At 45.6% G+C, this 21,981-nt stretch overlaps 1 protein-coding gene across 1 annotated transcript in view; it reads right to left on the reverse strand.

Annotated features, from left to right (window-relative positions):
* ASZ1 (ankyrin repeat, SAM and basic leucine zipper domain containing 1) overlaps positions 1-13,760 on the reverse strand; it is a 95,905-nt gene extending 82,145 nt beyond the window's left edge. The window contains exons 1-2 of the mRNA XM_043495456.1: positions 13,611-13,760; positions 4,248-4,347 (exon numbers count right to left, since the gene is read on the reverse strand). Of these exons, the coding sequence (XP_043351391.1) occupies positions 4,248-4,347; positions 13,611-13,712 (202 nt within the window). The 5' untranslated portion in view covers positions 13,713-13,760. The remainder of the gene's footprint in view (positions 1-4,247; positions 4,348-13,610) is intronic.
* Positions 13,761-21,981: the final 8,221 nt, after the last annotated feature.

A 21,981-nucleotide genomic window follows, 5' to 3' on the forward strand; every position in this document is an offset into this window, starting at 1 on the left:
CCTGCACTCATGGGGTGGCGGGAAGTGGGGTGACCCAGCCCACTCCGCTCTGCTCCCCTGGCTCCCAGCCTTGGGCGGGAATGGGCAACCGCCCCCGCAGCAGTCACCGGCGGTGCGGGTGAGAGCCAGCGGAGCAAAGTGGGCTGGGGCCGGGTCAGTCCACTTCCCGCCACCCGGCGAGTGCAGGGCATGCCTGACCCCTGCTGCAGTCACCCGGGACGTTGCCCAGAGGAAGGGGTGGAGTGGGTGTGGGGCTGGGGCGGAGCAGGGGCAGGAAGAGGCGGGTCAGGGGCAGCTTTCCAAGGTGGCTCAGCCAGCTGGGGGATCAGGCTGGCTGCTGGAGCAGCACATAGCTGCGTAGGACACCAGGAAATTTGAGGCAATTTGGTACCGCAAATTTTCTGGTGCCTTACACACCTGCATAGATTGCGTATGGGTAAGGACGGCCCTGGAACTACAGCATTCCACAATCTCCAGCCAAATGCTGTCTCTGCTGAGTAGTGCAGACCTGACCATGTTGCTGCTTTATATATTCAAATAGCTTGGTCATGTGGTTTGTCTCTCCTATATATTGCTATCACTATTATAAGAAGGGTGTTTAACAGCCAATGATGAGAATACTTGTTTTCCAGCATTCAGTACTGTGCAAAATACCTTACAAAGAATCATACTAATCCTTCTCAAAATGTTTTACAAGCGATATAAACAAAAATGGGCCAAAAAAAAAAAAAAAAAAAAAGAATGGAGACTGGCATGCAAGAAGCAGAGAGAGAAGGGATTAGTGCACATCATATGGAGCCTGTGACTTCTGCAATGTTTTCTCCTTTTAATATTCCTTTTTAGACTCATATCCTTCTCTTTTCTCTAGTCCTCTCACAGACCGCAGCCCTGATTTAATACAGCTATTAAATACTTAGGTATAATTAACCCCTACACATTAGCAAACTTTTATCATGTTATCCTCCACAAAGTTATCCACAAGTCAATCTTTTAACATACAAAACAGCTGAGAGAGTTAGAACTACTGACTCCTAAAGAAGGAAAGGTGGGCCCTCCATAGCACCTTACAGCTGCTCCTGCTGGTGTATGTCTCCTGAAGGAAGCCAGGGACAACTTTAAGGGCTACTCCCTAGGAAATGCTTTAGGCTTTAATCTACATGGCCTCAACAGCCCCTCTCCCAAGACTGTTGTGTACTGTAGGGATCCTTCTTATGGAAAACAAAGGCTTTCCACTTTTTATGCTATATGTACACAATTTCTCATCCATCTTGCAACTCAGGTACAAAACCAAACCTTTCCTTTGCCCTTTTAATGCAATTATTTTTAGCGCTTGTTACGTCCAGGTTGTGCCAGAGGTTTTTCTTTAACTAGCTGGATTCCAGCAATATAAAGATAAAGATCTGTGATTCACCTCCAGAGGCAATACTTGGCATAAAAGCACCTTCCTTATCTCTGTGAACAGTAGAGTATGCTGCTTCTCTAGTAGCATTTTGTCCAAATATTCTGTTGGCTTATCTTACTATCAACAGGAAAGCTACTTTTGTAAACAGAAAATGAGATCTGAAGTTCCAAAGGTGAATGAGGTAATGCTTGAAGAACTAAGGTCAAGTTCCCCGTACGGACTCTTTTCCCCCAACAGATTCAAGTTACTCGACACCTATGAAAATCAAGAGGATGTACAGATTTTTTTGGCTCATTTTGGCTCACAGTCTGTTCATAGTCAGACAGTTAATTTGTCCTGTAAGAATTCAAAGATGCAAGTCATCTTTGGTGGTTTATATGACTTATTTCTCTGAAAGAGCAACAGTGCTCAAAACAATCGTATCCCTGCAGACTCTGTAAATGTGCAGTGTCCCCCACATAATTAACCAGATGTTAATTATTATTTCTGAACATAATTTCACTCTCAGCAGAATGCAGAAATACCAAGATCTAGCCCAAGTCTAACAAGAATTTTTGGATTCAGTAGGTCTTCCCTGCTGAAGTACAGAAGAGCGTATTAAAAACTGAATTAACTCTGAGAATTTAGCCTTATTGGCCACTGCAGAGTTGGCAGAGCAATCAACTTTTTCCATCTTTGTGGATGAGAGAGAAAATGGGGCAAGAAGGCAAATAGGAATTATAAAGACCACTCAAGTCTGTGGTCTAGATCTCATGAAAAGAATCTGATTTGAAATAAATTGTGATGATAAATGCCTGATTTTGAAGTTCTCAAAAGATGCTGCCATCGTCTTTAAGACCTTTTTTTTTCTTTTCAGTACCCAAGGAATCAAGTATAGCCCCAAGAACTGTAATGAGCACAGAAGAAATGGAGCTAATTCTCTCTCTTAATACCCCAAGTTGGTGTTTTCACTGTATTTACACACTTTTTTATTCACCCTATTTACATACATTTCTAAGGTAACTTTCTCTGTAGCATCTATACAGTTAACTGCATCAAAATGAAAAAATGCACTTTACATAAAAGACCAATTAGATTGCCTGTTCCCTTATCTACTCACTTGCCCTGCCAACACAGAATTTTACCCTACCGTATGACAATGAGATAGCCACAGAATTCCCTTCACCCCTATCTTACATCAACACCTCCAAAAACCTTTGGATGGATTATTTCCTTATTGAAAAATATGCTAATTCTCCATCACTTTGCCAGATTTGCTTCTGAGGCAATATTAACTTTTAGATTAGCTGTAATTTCTCATGGGCTGCTCTAGTTTGTCACATGAACTGCAGTGGCTCCCAGAGCAGTCCAGAATTTGGCTCAAAGCTGTCATTGCCCCACTTACTTCCCTCCTCAGGCTGCACCTTGGGAGTATGCCTCTATCTAGTTCTACTAAGCAAATCTGATTTTCAAAGGAGCAACAAATGACCCCAGAACCAACTCCTCACCAAATTGAGTTACTGCTCTTATACTATAACTTTTCAAGGAAACTGATGAACAAATTTAACATTGTCCAGACTACTTCCTCACCTCCCACTGAACCCATTCTCAGAAACGGCTATACCGTTTTTGCTAAAAACTTCAAAAAAGACTTCAGCCTGTGGCAGAGAGCAACATCAAAAATTTCAGACTGAATGGTTAAAGTTTGCCAAAGTTATAAGCCACTAAAAACAGAGGCTTATAATGTAAAGCATTAGGCAACCCTCCCTGTATAGGCACCACTCACAATCAGCTCCACCTATCAACAAAGAAAGCTTTGACACAAAGCATGAGGTCACAAACATTTCATTCAAAGTGATGTTAATTTGCTTCACCCTTTTAAACAACGAATTTTGCCATAATAGTGTTTTACTTAAAATGAATGCATTTCATACTGTGGTCAAGAAATTGGCAGTTTTTATTTTCAGAAGAGCAAGATACATCACCCAGTTTAACATCTGAAAAAAAAATACCAAGTTTGCCAACAAGCTACAATTTTCCAGAAATTATACTAATTTTCTCAGAACAGAAATTCCTTTCTGCTATACTCCAGTTTTCTGTTGAAGCACAATTTTCTGAAGATCACCACGAGGCAGGTTAATTTATCTGTGTAGCTTATGTCTGACCACTCTAACTGTCCTGGGGGCTGCAATAAAGGATCCAATCCCCGAATACTGGATTAATGGAAATGTTTTCTAAGTGAGGAAGCCATTTTAAAATCAAATTAGTATTTTTAAGCAAAATTTCTAACAGTGAAAAACATCACACAAGTTGATTAAAGATTTAGACATCTTAGAATCAGATAATCTAGCAATCTGAAACTACTGTTGCCAGGACAGCCCAAGAGAGAGACAAAAGGCACAATCACGCTGGTGGAGTAGGTATAAAAAAACTGAAAAGCAAGAACCACTGAATTCCACCCTCACTTTAACCCTCCTCCCTGAAAATTTACAATATATTGTTTGCAAACCTAGTATACTCTTTTTAAAAATATGAAGAGAACAAAATGTAAGGAGGTAGAGGATACCATACAGCAATCTTAGTATATTCCATCTGAAAGAAAACCTTACCAATGAATCAAGAACTCTGTTATTCCTGGCAAACTAATGACTTTGTGGCAATGCTTGATGGTGACCCACTCATAAGGAGACAGTGATTCCGTAATTACATTTTGAATAAATGTAAAGTCTTTACTGTTTTACAAATGTTTGATTACACATACACAGGCTTAGCAATACTCCTTTGAAATAGAAATTTAGAAGGCCTTCAAATTACCTTTTCCCAAATTCAGTAAATTTAAGTTAAGTTTACAATCCACTTTTCTCACCTGAATTTAAAAGTTCTTCAATCATGGACACATCCCCAGAAGTCAAAGCTTTCTTTAATGTTTCATCCTTGTCTTCTAACTGTATTTTTTTACTAAATTGCTAAATAGGCAAGAAAATAAAATCAGAACCTGGTTACTTCATTACAAACATTTTTTCTACTCAACTTTCAACATGCTTTTGAAGGCCCAGTGGGGAAGGAAGCAGAAGAAAAATCATTGTTTTCTTTCCTCTATCTTGGTCTGAATAATTGTCAGGATTTGTTTAGGTTCTACTATAATTTACTGATAAGGACAATGTAAGAGAAAGTTACAGCACAGAAAGGAAAATAATTTACATACAGTTCTACACTGAAACAAGTGGCACTTTTTTACTCAATAGATCTGCTCTCCTAGCACATTCCACCAAACTGGCTTACCTTATTAAAAAATGAGATGGTTGGTTTTACAAACCAACACAGTTCTTGGAGAGGTAGATTTATTTTCTTGCTTGCACAAGAGAATTGATAATTCCTATAGCAAGGCTACCCATTCCCAAAAGCAATTTTGAGTCCAAGGCTGGCAGTATCACCTATTATTCCTGACTGTGTCGACCAGTGGCAAGAATCAATAGCCACCTTGCCTAGTGGTGGGATTCAGCACCTACTTCACCCAATGGCAAGAGTCAGGAGCCAAGGATAGGGGAACTCAGGCTTCCCTGCTCCACTGGGTTCCAACCCAGAGCCCAAAGAAACAATAATTTACATTGTACAATCTAGGAGACAGGCGCCCCATGCCTAGTCCCTGGGCCACTTCCAATCGCGGATTCAGATCATCTGCTTGTCTGTCTTGTGGTTCCCTTTGGAGTTCTTGTCTGTGGCGGTTCAGCGTCCACAGCCCCTGTGGCTGAAAAGTCTCTGGCAGAGTGACAATAAGGCCTAGTCCCAGCCTTTGGGAACCTCAGTGGCTTCTCTGCAGGAGATTGTAGACCCATCTGCTCTCCTGCTCAGTTAACCCAAACTGAGTTGAATACTCCCTCCCCAGCAGGGGCGACGGGGCATGGCTTTCTGTGTCCAGAGCAACCCGTTAACCCTGGTCTCATCAGTGTGGGGCTCGTACACCCTGTCACACCTACGAAAGCCTAGTCAGTTACACTTGCATACACTACAGAATCCAGGCCAGTCAGTGCAGTTGAATAGATATAATTAAAGCAGTTTTTGGCCACAAATTATTACTGGAAGTGCTGGCAGAATACTAGGGTGGAATGGAATCATTAATATTTCATTATTGTTTGTTTCCAGTCACAGCATGAGATAAATGTCACTTAAACTCTGCATTTCCCAGTTTTCTAACATTCATTATTACTTACAAGAATATTAGAAACACAGCCTGACCTGATAATTAGGCTTGGAAGGATTGGATATTTATTGGTTAATGTTGATTTTACCGTATACATAAACCAACAAAAAATATTTCCAATAATAATAATAATCGAAATTTTCAGATAGGTAATTCCCAACTGAATATTTAAATAGATAAAAACAGAAAAAAAATGCTTAAAAATAAAACACTGATCTTATGCTCTGAAATTTTAAAAAATCAAATGCTGCAAAGCGTATGCATAATTCACTCAGTAATACCTGCAATAAGCTCACTAAATAGTGATAGAGTACATCTTTAGAAGGACATCCAATCTTGATTTAAAGATTGCAGAAGATGAAGAAACTAGCACATCCCTGTTAAACTGCTCAATGAAAGGTTACCATAATAGTCAAAAGCTTGCTTCCAACTTCCAATTTCAAATTCCAGCCAAAGTCTGTCTGGTAGCCTAAAGACCCTTCTATTAAACCTCTTCTCTCCCTTGTCAGTATTTATACACTGATGAAGTCACCTTTTAACTTTCACTTCCAGGAACACAATCAATTTAGTTTATTAAGTCCCTCATGTTTCCATGTCTCAAATCTTTAAACTCTTTTCTGAAACATCTCCAATATTCAACATCCTTACTAAAAGTGCAGACACCAAAACAAAACACAATATTTAAGTAGTTGTTTCATCATATACAGAGGCAAGATCACCTCATTACTCCTACTCTATAGCCTCAATCCCAACACTTGCGTTTGGAAACATACACTCTTACATTAATAGCACAGAAGTTGATCCAATAAAAGATATTACATCACCCTTATCTCATTAAGAGCATAAGGCACTTTGCAGCCACATCCTTACATCTATAATATAAAGATTTTTTCTATGAAAATCACGGTGGACTGATTTAAATGACCAAGTGGAAAGCCTTCATTTCAATCAAGTTTTCCATTTCTACTGCAGTTATTGTCTAAAGAAAGGTGCCCTCTTATTGGTTCATATAACTACTAAAATCTCCCCTCTGTATTTTCCACCAAATGCATCCGATGAAGTGAGCTGTAGCTCACGAAAGCTTATGCTCAAATAAATTTGTTAGTCGCTAAGGTGCCACAAGTACTCCTTTTCTTTTTGCGAATACAGACTAACACGGCTGCTACTCTGAAACCTACTAAAATATGTTGATTTACAAAAAAAAGAGCTTGATATTTTCAGATTCTTATTAATTATACATTTTAGTATGTTAGACAATGGTAAGTGATATATTGCTTATCTACTAGATAATAAACTTTTTGCTCATGATTTTTGTGAAGCTGCATTACGATGGTAATTAGAATTTAATTACATATACAAAATATCATATAAAATTTGTATTAAACAAAACAAGCCCTTAATTCAATACATAACCTACCATACCGTAATTATGAAGCTTGACCTCAAGAGTTAGATTTTTTTCCAATTTCTTTCTTTCATAGCAAAGCAGCCTTTAACTTAAAGTTTTTGATAGAGGCTCATGGATTCAGTGCATTTATTTTTCATTCAAATGTTTTATGAGATAAGTTTAGGCCTTACATTTTGTATTAAAATCAGACTTCAATTTAAACAGGTTCATTTTTAAGCAAGAAAAAAAACCTTATAATTTAAAAAACAAAACAAAAAAGTCAGTCAGTTTTTAATTTTTTTCAAAAAAGCACGGATTTTTATCCACCCTCATGTAAATTAAACATCAGCAATATTTTCAATGGTTCCCCGATGTTGCCATTATTAGTCATCGAATTTTCAGTTGGACTTGGTATCAAAGGTCTTCAGAGGGTCTTCAGAAAGGACTTAATTACTGAGAAAGTAGTCGCTCTGTGAGCTAGTTCAGGAAAGGTGTTCCGCACATAAGGAATGGTACAGAAAAAAGCACACAGGCAGTAGTGAAAGAAGGTGACAAAGGACGGGTCAAATCTGATACTGTTAGTAGAGCAGGAGGGACTGGTGAGGGGCTCAACAAAAAAGCTTCTGGGTTGATCTGTATGATGAGGCTAAACACGCATTTTCAACCCACTAGTGTTGAAGCCTCTTTATTACACAGCAACATGAGAAGTATCCAAGTAGCCAGTGATAGTGAGAAAACTTAGTGCATGATATGAATTCACAATATTTAATCAATGGCTCACTCCACCTCTCAGCTATAGTAGTCCGGGCACAAAAAGCAAACCATTAAACCGGTCACCCATATTGCAAAGTCTAAACAACAGAAACTCGCATCAGTAACCCACAGATTAGCAATTTTGTTCATTCAAAACATTTACTGAATCCTTAAAAATGGTCCCAATTCAGCAAAGCATTTACGCAGGTGCTTATTTCCATGCCTATTCAAAGTACTTAAGCAGATGCCCCACTGAAGTTAATGTCACAAAGTCCATTTTCAGAGTAGATTAGAACTTTTAAGTCTAAATCCTGTAAAATACAGGAATCTTAAAAATACCAATTAAAATACCATGCTTAAAAATACCATGCTTCCCCCAAATACTAAGCTTTAACCTGACTTTTTATGGAAAATTCTTTATGGGCACATGGACTATTGAGGTAATGGCCTTTTGAGGCTGTCATATCTCGCTTCTATTTCTGGGAGGTGTCCGGTGAACAATTTGCTAGGAGCAGCCAGAAGTTTACAAGACCCGAGAACTATAATATTCAGTTCAACTATGGTGAAACTCCAATGCAAAACTGATGTAATTGAGTGGAATTTTTCCTCCCCATCATTACAAACACACATTTATCAATACAGTGGTATGTCCTGGCTGCTCCTAAAATCATTTTGGTACATGAACAATTTACACTTTATTTAAATAAAAACAAAATTAGAAATAAGAAGCTATAAGAAGTTGTATTTCTTATGAATACCTAATATTCTAAAACAGAAATATGATTTTTTTTGGTATTATCTTAAAACTTCCTATGGTCACTAATTCAACTGGAAACGTTTGTGTAGATTCAGTATGAGGCTGTGAGAGTACTTAACACTTAGCTATACAGCATGCTGCATTTCCAAAGCCACATACAAATAATGTACACACAAGGCAGAAACACGAGCGTAGGGGACTGCGGAAGACTTTGTTACGGCCTAGATAGGGAATTTCTGCTTTCTTGAGCAGGACACAGCTGCTTTGTTATTGTGGAATATAGATAGTTATTGAAGGACACAGCTGCTTTGCATGGCTCTTCGCTAGGTAGCGGAAAGCCCCCCTCTTTGGGAAGTACCTAATTCTATATTCATGAGCTGTTTTTGTGTAATACTTATTAACGCTGACCGTCTGCCCCTCTGTCCCCAGCAGAGCTCCGGTGTGCTGGGTTCCCCGCCTTCATGACTGCAACGCTTGGAGTCCCCGTTGTGGGTGGGTGACTAAGCTTCAGTAAAGTCAATAACTCACAGCTGTGTATAAGCCTCATTTTTCTCAGAGTACTCCTGCTGGACCTGTGGTGCTTCAAGCACCATGGCCCAGAACATTTGGCCCTGAGAAGCAATGCCGCTTTGGCCGAAGGTAGGGGAAGTGGGGAAGCCATCGCTGTCCCTACAGCGCATACCCGGATGTCCCCCGACAGAGTGCTGGGGGCCAATAGCACGGATTATGGCCGGGTGGGCTGCCCCGGCGGACTGGCCGGAATTTCAACAGGCTGCGGGAGTTACGCCCGTGCAGCTGGTAGAGGGGTTACAATGGTTACGAGAGAACCAGCGCTCTGGGGCGGAGAGGTGGGTGATGGGGGAGCTAGGGTGCCTCCTGCTGACCGCCGTCCGGGCCCAGGATGAGGAGATGCTCTGCTTACAGCAGGCACTGGAAGGGAAGACTCAGGAATGCACGGCGCAGGCTCAAGAAGTTATCACCTCCCAGGTGGAGCACGCCCAGGAGCTGACACGACGGTGTGAAGTGTTGGTTGCCCGGGTAGCAAATAGAAGGCGCCTCAGGCGTGGGCGGCAGCCGGTAACCATCGCCCAGGTGCACGCGGTGACCGCTGCCCCCTCCTGGGACCCCGAGACTTGGGATGGGAATATTTGGGACTCCTCATCCTCGGAAGAGGGGGAGGAGGAGTCCCTTGCCATGGCTCTTGCGCGCCCGGTCCGGGAGTTGCGGGTGCAAGGAGGCGCCCTACAACCAGAAGTTGTCTGCAAAATGAGCGAGTTGCAGGAAATTGTGAAGACGTTCCGACAGGAGCCCGGGGAGAGCGTCCTGCAGTGGCCCGTGAGGGTGTGGGACAATGCAGGTAACACGGTTTTGTTGCTTTCTTATGAATTTCAACAGTTGGGGGTCCTATCACAAGACTCTCAGGTATGTGCACAATTGGCAAACCCACCGTGGCCGCAGGCCAGGGGGCAAGAAATCGAAAGCCCCTCTTTGTACCGCTGGCTGGCGGCTGCAGTGGAGGCAGCCTACTCCTCGGTGGGGGAATTGAAAGCACAGGCGCGCCCCTGGAAGACCGTTCCGGAAGGGGTGCAAGCCCTCCATCAATTGGGAATGCCTGGGCTGTCTCCACGGTCGGGGAGATGGGGCCGAACGATGTACCGGTGACAAAATCAATTAAAGTCACAGTGTTACACCTGGCCCCTGATGAATTAAAACCTTCCCTCCTCGCAGTCATCATGGCAGAGAATGGGCGCGTGGGAGACTTGGCAGCCACCCTTATGCAATCGGAGGCCGCCTTGGTGGGTGCTAGGCCAAGAGCCATACGGGCTGCGAAGGGGAAGCAAGGTGGGGGACAGGAGAAAGGGGAGTTGCGGGTGCCCCGGAAGACCTTGTGGCTAGATCTCTTGCAGGCTTGTGTCTCTCGCGAGAAAATCAATGAAAAGCCAACAACAGACTTATATAAGCGATGGATGCAGCTGCCCCCTACCAAATGTAGTGCTGGAGAAAAAGGGGAAAAGAGTGTGGAGCGAACCAAGCCAGCAGAGCCCTCTGCTCCGCCAGCAGAGCGGAAATTGCCGCGTCCATATTGAGGGCGTGCCAGGTCCTCCGTTCCGTGTGTCGCGGCGGCCACACACGGGAGGGAGGCGGGGGACCGATGCCCCTATGTACCCCTAGCGATTCGCTGGCCGAGGGGAGGAGTCCAACACGTGTTGGCATTGATACATACGAACAGCTACGTATTATACAAGGGCCTCCAGACCTGGATAACTGCGTGGAAGGCAAAGGGTTGGGAACTCACAGGCCGGCCCCTCTGGGGACCGGCGTTCTGGCAGCGACTCCTGCGCTATGCCCGACGAGCCCCTCTGGCCGTGCAACATGTAGACGCCCACACAAAGGCTAAAACCTCCGAGGCCCACTGGAATGCGGCGGCCGATGCAATGGGAGCGAGGGGAGGCCCTGTGTAATCTGTTCCCTTTACCTCCCGTAGGTCTAGAAACCAGCGCCCCGAGCGAGACTGAGTGGCACGTATTGGCTAACGTGTGGTGGACGGTACCGCAGCAGGAATCGCAGACCGCCATAGTCCTCACCACTGGGGAAGGATGGGCATACGTACTCCCAGAAGGGGAAGATTATCCCTGCATGGTCTCGCTCTCCCATTTGTCGTGGCACTCCTTATGAGAATCACCGCTGCAAGAGCTACCACCTCCTCCGTGAATACCTGGTTGGTGTTAGCCCAAAGTGCTGTTAATGCGACATCGTTTTGCTTACCGCATACATATGCCGTGGGTGCCGTGATGGACACCTGTTTCATCAGCGTCTGCACAGACCTGACCCTTGTCCAGCACTATTCCTTACCGAAGACAATTGATAAAACTATTACATACACGGATTTGTATGCTTTGGGTCCCTCCCAATACAATGTAGACGTGCCTATGTATTCATTCCATCTTCTTGGCTTGTATTTTTGCTGCCTTTGTGACAGCGGCCTAGTCTCCCAGTCCTGTGCGCGGTTTCCCCTCTGCACTGTATCCTCATGGTCCTTGACATCGCTCGAGAAAGCGAGGGGAGGAGTGTAGGGGACTGCGAAAGACTTTGTTACGGCCTAGATAGGGAATTTCTGCTTTCTTAAGCAGGACACAGCTGTTTTGTTATTGTGGGATATAGATAGTTATTGAAGGACACAGCTGCTTTGCATGGCTCTTCGCCAGGTAGCGGAAAGCCCCCCTCTTTGGGAAGTACCTAATTCTATATTCATGAGCTGTTTTTGTATAGTGCTTATTAAAGCTGACTGTCTTCCCCTCCGTTGGACTCCGTTGCAGGCAGGGGTCCGGTGTGCTAGGTTTCCCGCCTTCGTGACTGCAACGCTTGGAGTCCCCGTTGCGGATGGGTCACTAACCTTCAGTAAAGCCAATAACTCACAGCTGTGCGTAAGCCTCGTTTTTCTCAAAGTACTCCTGCTGGACCTGTGGTGCTTCAAGCACCATGGCCCAGAACAGCGGGGGGGGGGGGGGAGGGAGGGGCACATCCTCAGCCGCATCCTCATTGACAGATGGCCAACGTGACCCAGAGGGTGGATGACTTATGGGCTTTGCTGGGTCAGCACAGGTCACACATGGGACGCTGCGGTTGCTCAGGGGTTGTCCCCAGCGCTGGTACCACAGTAGGACTCTATAATGAATCAGGGCCCACATCACACCCAGCGAGCCATGTGTGCGGTAGCAGTGCAGCCCACTAGTTTGCCAGGCATCCGGATTTCGACCAGAATGCCCAGTCGAAAAGGGACCCTGGCAGCTCCGGTCAGCACCGCTGACTGGGCCGTTAAAAGTCTGGTCGGTAGTGCAGTGAGCCTAAGGCAGGCTCCCTATCTGCCCTGGCTCCGCGCAGCTCCTGGAAGTGGCCGGCATGTCCCAGTGGCTCCTTGGCACGGGGGCAGCCAGGGAAGTTCTGCAAGCTGCCCCTGCCCTGAGCACCGTCTCCGCAGGTCCAACTGGCCAGGAACCAGGGCCTATAGGAGCTACAGGGGCAACGTCTGCAGGCGAGGATAGCATGTAGAGTCTCCTGGCCAACCCTGCGCCTAGAGCGGGGTGGGCAAACTACGGCCTGGATCCAGCCCACAGCCGTTTCAAGCCGGCCCAAGAGCTCCCACTGTAGAGTGGGATCTGGGGCTTGCCCCGCTCTGGTACTCCAGCTAGGGTTCAGGGTCAGAGACCGCACCACGTGGCTCCTGGAAGCCGAGGCGTGGCCCCGCTCCAGTGCTCCAGCTGGGGCACAGGTTGGGGGCCGCACCACATGGCTCCTGGAAGTTATGGCATGGCTGCGCTCTGGCTCCTATGACCTCCAATGGCCCCTCCAGTGCTCCAATGGGAGCTACAGGGGCGGTGCCTGTGGATGAGACAGCACACAGAGCTGCCGGGCCATGCCTCCGTGTAGGAGGTGGAGAAGAAACATGCCGCTACTTCCGTGAGCCACTCGAGGTAAGCATTGCTCAGAGCCTGAACCTCTTGCCACGTCCCAACCCCCTGATCCCCCTCCCACCCTCCAAACCCCACAATCCCAGCCCAAAGCACCCTCCCACACCCCAGACTCCTCATCCCCAGCCCCACTCTAGAACCTGCACCCCCAACCAGAGCCTTCACTCCCTCCCACACCTCAACCCCAATTTTGTGAGCGTTCATGGCCCGCCATACAATTTCAATTCCCAGATGTGGCCAAACGTTTGCCCACCCCTGGCCTAAGGGCTGCAGGGACATATGGGCTGCTTCCAGGAGCTGCCAGAGGTAAGGGCCACCCCTGGCCCCACCCCAAAGCCTCCACCCCCTGGCAGAGCCCTCACCCCCCTCCCACACCTGAACCCCCTGCCCCTACCTAGTGAAAATGGTGAGGGTGGGGGAGAGCGAGCGATGCAATCAGCGGGGGCAGAGCCCCAGAGAAAGGGCGACGAGGGGGCGGGGCCGCGGTGTGGGAGGGGGGATAAAGGGGGATCAGTTTTCTGCAATGGGGCAGTCGGCAACCCTAAGCTCAACTGATGAGCGCCGAGCACGCGGGCCAGGCCCGGAGCCCCCCGCAACCCAGCCACGCCCCAGCCCCAGCCCCACCGCCCGCCTGCCCTTTCCCTCCCCGCGGCCGCCCCCACCTGCGGCGCCTCCGGCACGAACCCGATGACCCAGCGGTCCTCGTCGCTGTCGCTGCTCTCGCCTCCCCCGGCCACCGCCAGCGAGCGCGAAGCCCCCGGCATGGCCTCTGCTGCCGCCGGGCCGCCCCCCCCAACCTCGTTTCCACGCCCCGCCGCTAGAGGGGGAAACCGTCTCACGTGGGAAGCCCCTGCGGGTCACGTGGCTGTGGGGCGGGGCCCTGGCGGGAGCCTGTGCTGCGCCCCTGTCCGCGCGTCGCTCCGCGAGCCCCGCCGCGCGGGTCCCCGGGAGCGGGCTGGGGGGAGGGTCCCCCCTCCCAGGCGGGGCAGGGGGACGAGGGACTCCGCGGGCGGGGCTGGAAGTTGACTCAAACTGGCATGTCAGGATTGGGGGTTTTAATTTTTCTTAAGGCGGCATAAATCCCCGTCTGGCGCAGAAGGGGGCCGCTGTGGGACCCTGAACAAGGTCCGATTGATTGCGGTAGGAACTGGTGTTTTCTTGCTAGTGCCGCTGGGACAGACGTGACACCCCCTGAAACGTGATGGCTGCTACTTACAAGTGGGAGTAAGTAAACCCCGTAGTCCAGTCGGCTCTCAGAACACGGGTCAAGAGTTGTCCTGGATGGAAAACTTTGAAGTAACACAGCAGTGACATAGAAAGGAGTGCTGAGGAGTCACCATTATTATGATCTCCTTTTACCGTCACTAAATTCACAGATCTGTTTACAAAACAAATTAGGAACCCAATCCCACATTCCTTACCCAAGGAAAAACCACTATTTGATGTCAATGTGAGATTTGGCTAGGTAAAGAGTGAAGAATTTGGCCCTAAATCTAATAGAAGTGTGCACTACCTGTGGCCAAATGCACCTGATCAGTCATCAAATGTGGCCCTGCCTACTCCTTAGTTTCTTACTTCATCTACAGCATGAAGATAAGATCAAATGTAATTTTTATTGCTAGTAAATTCTAAAAGCCAGCAACTGTTATTAATCTGTCAGAATAGGTACAGGTAATAAATATTGTAGTTGTGTACATTACTTTGTTAATGTTAGGAACCTTTAGGAAATGGATAGATAATAAGACAGTAAATACCATAATACCACTATGTAAATCCATGGATGGTCCCCACCTTGAATACTGCGTGCAGTTCTGGTTGCCCCGTCGCAAAAAAGATTTATTAGAATTGGAAAAAGCACAGAGAAGGGTAACAAAAAGGAGGAGGAGGTAAAAATAATCTCTTCCATCTTAGGAGAGATTAAAAAGACTAAACTGTTCAGTTTAGAAAAGAGATGCCTAAGGGAGGATACAATACAGGTCTACAGAATCACAACCAGCATGAAGGAAAGTGTTACTACCCAGGGCCATTCTTACCCATACACAGACTATGCAGCTGAGTAGGGCATGAGGAAATTTGGGGCATCAAATTGTCCAATGCCCTACACAGCTGTGAGTTGCTCCAGCAGCCAGCCCAATCCTCTGGCCAGCTGAACCGACCAGGAAAGTTGCCCCAACTCCAGCCCCACACCTACTCCACCCCTTCCCCATAGCCTCCGCCCCCACTCCACCCTTTACCCTGAGCTATGGCTTGGGGGACTGCAGCAGGGGTCGGGCCCGATCCCACGCTCACTAGATGGCAGGAAATGGAGTGACCTGGACCCAGCCCGCTCCGCGCCGCTGGTGAGTGCTGGCTGGTGGTTCCCCCCTGCCCCCAAAGCCCCAAGCCTGCTCCTGCCCCCCACAGACCTTGGGCGTAGCCCCCCTGCATGGAGGGCTGGGGCCAGCCCCCCCGTGGGGGGGGGCTGCGTAGGGCACCACAATGTCTAGGGACAGCCCTGTTACTGTCCCTTCCCAGAACACAAAAAACATCTTCTTGACCCAGGTGCCAGCTTCCTCCTTGCTTTGGGGGTGCTCAACCCCTGCTCTGGCCCAGGCCCTGCCCCCATTTTACCCCTTCCTCAAGCCCTCACCCCCACCCCGCCTCTTCCTGCCCAGTTCTGACCCCTTCCCCAAGCATGCCCTGTCCCCACTCCTTCCAGCATGTCTGTCATGCCATGGAACAGCTGATCTGGGATAGATGGGAAGTGCTGGGAGGAAGGGGGGAGGAGCTGATTGGCAGGTCCACTGCCAGGCAAGAGGCACTGGAGGGGGATGGGGAGGAGCTAGCTGCCAGTTGGTGCTAAACACCCACTGATTTTTTTCCATGGGTGCTCAAGGACTGCACCTATGCCTCATAAAATTAATAGACAACAGGTTTAAAACAAACAAAAGGAAGTCCTTCTTCACACAGTGCACCGTCAAGCTGTGGAACTCATTGTCAGGGGATGTTGTGAAAGCCAAAAGAAGAATTAGATAAGTTCATGGAGGACAGATTAATCAGTAGCTATTAGCCAAGATGGTTGGGGATACAATCTCATGCTTATGTTTAGGGCCCTACCAAATACATGGCCATGAAAATCCGATTAAGTGAGCTGTAGCTCACGAAAGCTTATGCTCTAATAAATTTGTTAGTCTCTAAGGTGCCACGGGTACTCCTTTTCATCATGGACCATGAAATCTGGTCTCCCCCGCCCCCATGAAGTCTGGTCTTTTGTGTGCTTTCTGTACTATACAGATTTCACAGTGGGGACCAGCGTTTCTCAGATTAGGGGTCCCGACCCAAAAGGGAGTTGCAGGGGGGTCACAAGGTTATTTTAGGGGGGTCGTGATATTGCCACCCTTATTTATGCGCTGCCTTCAGAACTGGGCAGCCAGAGATCAGTGGCTGCTGGCCAGGCACCCAGCTCTGAAGGCAGCGCCCGGCCAGCAGCAGCACAGAAGTAAGGGTGGCAATACCATACCGTGCCACCCTTACTTCTGCATTGATGCCTTCTTTCGACCTGGGTGGCTGGAGAGTGGCAACTGCTAACTGAGGGCCCAGGCAGTAGCGCATAAGTAAGGTGGCAGTACCATACCATGCCGTCCTTAGTTCTGTGCTGCTACTGGCAGTGGCTTTACTTTCTGAGCTGGGCTCCCGGCCAACAGCCACCACTCTCCAGCTGCCCAGCTCTGAAGGCAGTGTCACTGCCAGCAGCAGTGCAGAAGTAAGGGTAGAGTACCGCAACCCGCCCTACAATAACCTTGTAGATACCCCCCCACACACACAACTTCTTTTTGGGTCAGGACCCCAACAATTACCAGACTGTGAAATTTCAGATTTAAATAGTTGAAATAATGAAATTTATGATTTATTAAATCCTATTACCGTGAAATTGACCAAATGGATCATGAATTTGGTAGGGACCTACTTATGCTCTTATGTGTGTTACAGGCAGTATAAGTAGTGATGCCTATAGTTATCATTGCCCAATTCTTCCCATTCTAAGACCCTTTTTTAAAATTACTTATTACTTTGCCAAAATTTAACTGTTTGGGCTGAAATTTTCCTTGCCAGGTGTCTAATTTTTGGGGGGTGGAGAGAGTGGGCGGGGGTGGGTGAGAAGGAGGGTAGAAATGGTTCATCCATTTCCAAGAATGAGTTTAGGAAAATATTTTGCCCAAGTTAAAGAACTGTGTGTAAGAATTTTTTTAGAAATCTCTAAAGCTTCCATATTTTGGAGCAAGAACTTGAAATTTGGTAGGGAGGTCACACTGGTGTCAGGGATGTGCGGTGCCCAGGAAAAATTAGCCAAGTTTGGCAAGTTATGAGGCTTTGAAACATCCCAGGTAGCATGTGTTCAGTATAGACTTGTTAGAGTTTGGTTGTCAAGTTCTCCCAAAATTCCATCTGTAACAAGTATGCTCCTGTCCCTAATATCTCTTGCATGCTAACCAGACTTCCCTTCATCATCCCCACAGATGATGCTCCATCCTGAAACTGTAGGAGTGGAGCAGGATTTTCCTGCTATTGCTGTTCAGGGACAGAAAGTATTACAGAGAGACTGAAAAGTTGACCATCATTATACCACACCCATATCACTTCCAAATATAAGAAAGTATATCTCTTTATTGGCTTTAAAGCTAGTGCTGAATCATAGAATATCTGGGTTAGAAGGGACCTCAGGAAGTCATCTAGTCCAGCCCCCTGCTCAAAGCAGGACCAATCCCCAACTAAATCATCCCAGCCAGGGCTTTGCCAAGCCTAACTTTAAAAACTTCTAAGGCAGGAGATTCCACCACCTCCCTAGGTAACATATTCTAGTGCTTAACCACCCTCCTAGTGAAAAAGTTTTTCCTAATATCCAACCTAAACCTCCCCCACTGCAACTTGAGACCATTACTCCTCATTCTGTCATCTGCTACCACTGAGAACAGTCTAGATCCATCCTCTTTGGAACCCACTTTCAGGTAGTTGAAAGCAGCTATCAAATGCTCCCTCATTCTTCTCTTCCACAGACTAAACAATCCCAATTCCCTCAGCCTCTCCTCATAAGTCATGTAGTCCATCCCCTAATCATTTTTGTTGCCCTCCGCTGGATGTTTTTCAATTTTTCCACATCCTTCTTGTAGTGTGGGGCCCAAAACTGGACACAGTACTCCAGATGAGGCCTCACCAATGTCAAATAGAGGGGAACAATCACATCCCTCGATCTGCTGGCAATACCCCTACTTATACATCCCAAAATGCCATTGGCCTTCTTGGCAACAAGGGCACACTGTTGACTCATATCCAGCTTCTCATCCACTGTAACCCGTAGGTCCTTTTCTGCAGAACTGCTGCCTAGCCATTCGGTCCCTAGTCTGTAGCGGTGCATGGGATTCTTCCGTCCTAAGTGCAGGACTCTGCACTTGTCCTTGTTGAACCTCATCAGATTTCTTTTGTCCCAATCCTCTAATTTGTCTAGGTCCCTCTGTATCCTATCCCTACCCTTCAGCGTATCTACTTCTCCTCCCAGTTCAGTGTCATCTGCAAACTTGCTGAGGGTGCAATCCACACCATCTTCCAGATCATTAATGAAGATAATGAAGATATTGAACAAAACCGGCCCCAGGACCGACCCTTGGGGCACTCCACTTGATACCAGCTGCCAACTAGACATGGAGCCATTGATCACTACCCGTTGAGCCCAACAATCTAGCCAGCTTTCTATCTACCTTATAGTCCATTCATCCAGCCCACATTTCTTTAACTTGCTGGCAAGAATACTGTGGGAGACAGTGTCAAAAGCTTTGCTAAAGTCAAGGAACAACACGTCCACTGCTTTCCCTTCATCCACAGAGCCAGTTATCTCGTCATAGAAGGCAATTAGATTAGTATTACAGAGAGACTGAAAAGCTGAAATCCTTGCAAAGCTGAAGATGTAGGAGGCAACTATCCTATGGCAGGAGGATAGGAGATGACTAGATGATGGAGACCCCTGTATAATGCAGGGAATGGACTGCCCTTGAAAAAGGACACCACTTGCTTTTTCTTTCCACTCTCCTAATAAACCAAACTCTTTTTTCTGCTCTTTCACATCAGTGACTGACTCTCAGAGAGACAGACAGTTACACTCACACACACACAAAAAGATGTATACAGGCACACATTTCCTGTTTAATTTATTTATGTCTCCTTTTTTGTCCTCTTCACTGAATACATTCCTTTGACTCATGATGAGGTCCTTGCAGAACATAGCTTTGATGTTTTGTTCTGGTAACAAGAAGGGGGAGTTGTGTTTATATACTTTTTTTCTACAGGATAAACAGTGCAAAAGAAAGAAACAACAAATGTATCCAGAAGGCTCACTCAGTGCTTTTGTTAAAATCAGGTCAAATCAATGCACATTTTAAAGTGAGAGCGCTGCTAACTTATGTTTACATGGACCTGGAAAGGACTTTACATATTGGTAAATTTTAAAAATTCAGAGCCAAAGAGGAGTAAAATGATCAGTAGAAATCCATCTTAAAAGGATTTTAATTGGGTTGTGATGGATAACTAGAAATAGTATTGTAGTTTAGAGGGGCAGAGGAAAAATATTAAGATCTTTTGAGATGACTGTAAATTATCTTCTTTCTATATAAAGCACTACATGTAACTATACAGATAAAGAAGATAATTTATAGTCATCCGAAGAGATCTTAATCTTTTTTCTCTGCCACTCTGGACTGTAATACTGTTTCTGCTATTTTAATGGGTTACAAATATTTGCGCAAAACTGGCCAGGCAATACTTAAGCCAAATGAAAAATGTTACTTTCCCATCATTCTGCAGCAGCTTATCCCAAAAACATAGCCATATTTTTAAAATTGGTCCAGGCCCACCTTAAAACACCTTAATGGCTTGATTTTCAGAAGTTCTGGTGACTCAGTACTTACTGGATTTCAGTTGGAGCTGTAGGCCTATTGCACCTCTAAATATCAGATGCTTAGAGGCCCAATTCTCTGGTGCCCTGCACCTTATATAGTCAGTTACATCAGAACCAAGTGGGTGTAAACTGCTGCCATTCTGATAGGATAGCATTTTGCACTAGTCAAAACGACCACATAAGATACAATTGTGAAATGGGTCCTTTGAAGTCAATAGGAGTTATATGTGTATAGCCAAGGGCAGAATTTGGACCTTATGAGTGTTACAATTAGATGATGATATGGTTGTGTTTCTTTATAACTATTCCTTTTTTATTACTCAGTCCTGTAAGACCTAGTATAAGCATTGATGTTAATCTCCAGCCTTCTATTGATTGCGTGCTAAGGTAGGCGTACTTGCATACTGTGACATTCTATACCTTGGGGAAGCATGCTGTAGCCCCCATATTCTTCATTTTCATATCGTTGTGATCTTACATATAAAGCATGCCTTGTAAGGTATCGGGAAAGATTATAATCTGCTAAAAGTCATTTCTCTATCTATGTATATATATCATTAATGCATATGAAGTTATCATAATTGTGTAGCATGGTTGTCACTAAAACATGCTGTAAATTGGGGGAATCAGCCAGATATTAGCTCCCCAGAGGCAACAGCAAGGAAAGTAACCAACACTTGGGTGCGGTTATCAATCAACCCATCAACAACCATTGTCCAGCAACGGAGCTACAGTGCAGTGACTCACCTGCATGAGGCCACACCAGGGGATTTGCTCAGCCTTGCTTGGAGAGACTCAGTAATGCTCAATTGACTGAATGTGGGGGAGGACAAAGCCAAGAAGGAGGAAAGGACACAATAAAAGGAAGAGACATATGCCATGCTCTTCTTCTCTCTTCCACCTACATCTATAGACACCACCACCACCAAGTGACTGAAGCGCTGATCAAAGGGGAGAGCCTGGCTGAAGAGCAGCCAGCTTGCGGTGAGAACCATCTAAGTTTGTAAGAGCATTGAAAGTGTTAAAATCAGCTTAGAATGCATTTTGCTTTTATTTCATTTGACCAAATCTGACTTGTTATGCTTTGACTTATAATCACTTAAAATCGGGTTAGACTCCCCTTGGGAGAACAAGCCTGGTACATATCAATTACTTCGTTAAATTGACGAACTTATATAATCTTGCATTGTCCAGCGGGCATAACTGGACACTGCAAGATGGAGGTTCCCAGGTTGCGTCTGGAACCGGAGATATTGGCTAGTGTCATTCGCTTGCAAGTAGCTGGGAGCAGCTTACTTGCCAGAGGCTGTGCGTGAATGGCCCACGAGTGTGGGTTCTCACAGGAGAACAGGGTCAGGCTGGCTCCCAGAGTCAAGGATTGGAATGGCCTAGCGGATAACCGGTCCAGATAATATCAAAGTGGAACATCACACATACATTTTGTACTATTAAGCTTTAGTTTTAAATGATACTATTCTTCAGAAAAATCAGTAAGATAACCAGTCTTTCAATACATCCTAGCCTACCACAAATAAATTTTTAAATGATATTTTCTCTACAAATTAATAAGTTATATTTGGTGCTGTTAAGTGCTGTTAAACAGCTGGTGTCCATTTCAGAGGAGGCTGTGTTTCAGTGTGATGTGCAAAGTGATTCCTATATAGCTGTTACCTACCTCACAAAAAGCGTTGTAAGGCCTAATTTGTTAGCATTTATATAGCACTTTGAGGTTATCAAATGAAAATCACTATAGAATTGTAATAAGCTATTAAAATGAATATTATTTCATTGAAAACATGCATTACAACTTTCATGAGATCAAATTAATGTCAACAGACCTTCCACATTTTTAATCACAAAAAGGACTATCCTGTGCATCACTGTATTTTCTATATTCAACATTATATGGATTTCTGTTTTTGAATATATTAATTTCCATATGGTTCTATTGTTTTAATTCTGTGCCATTCTTTAAATGAATATTACAATCATACAATGTATACATATTATTATTTATTATTATTGTTTAGTGTTTATCTTACTGCAGCATCCAGCGTGCCAGTCAGGATCAGGATCCCATTGTGGTAAACATGATTCAAACATATATA

The sequence above is a fragment of the Dermochelys coriacea genome, chromosome 1, assembly GCF_009764565.3.
Source record: "Dermochelys coriacea isolate rDerCor1 chromosome 1, rDerCor1.pri.v4, whole genome shotgun sequence".
Lineage (NCBI taxonomy): Eukaryota > Metazoa > Chordata > Testudines > Dermochelyidae > Dermochelys > Dermochelys coriacea.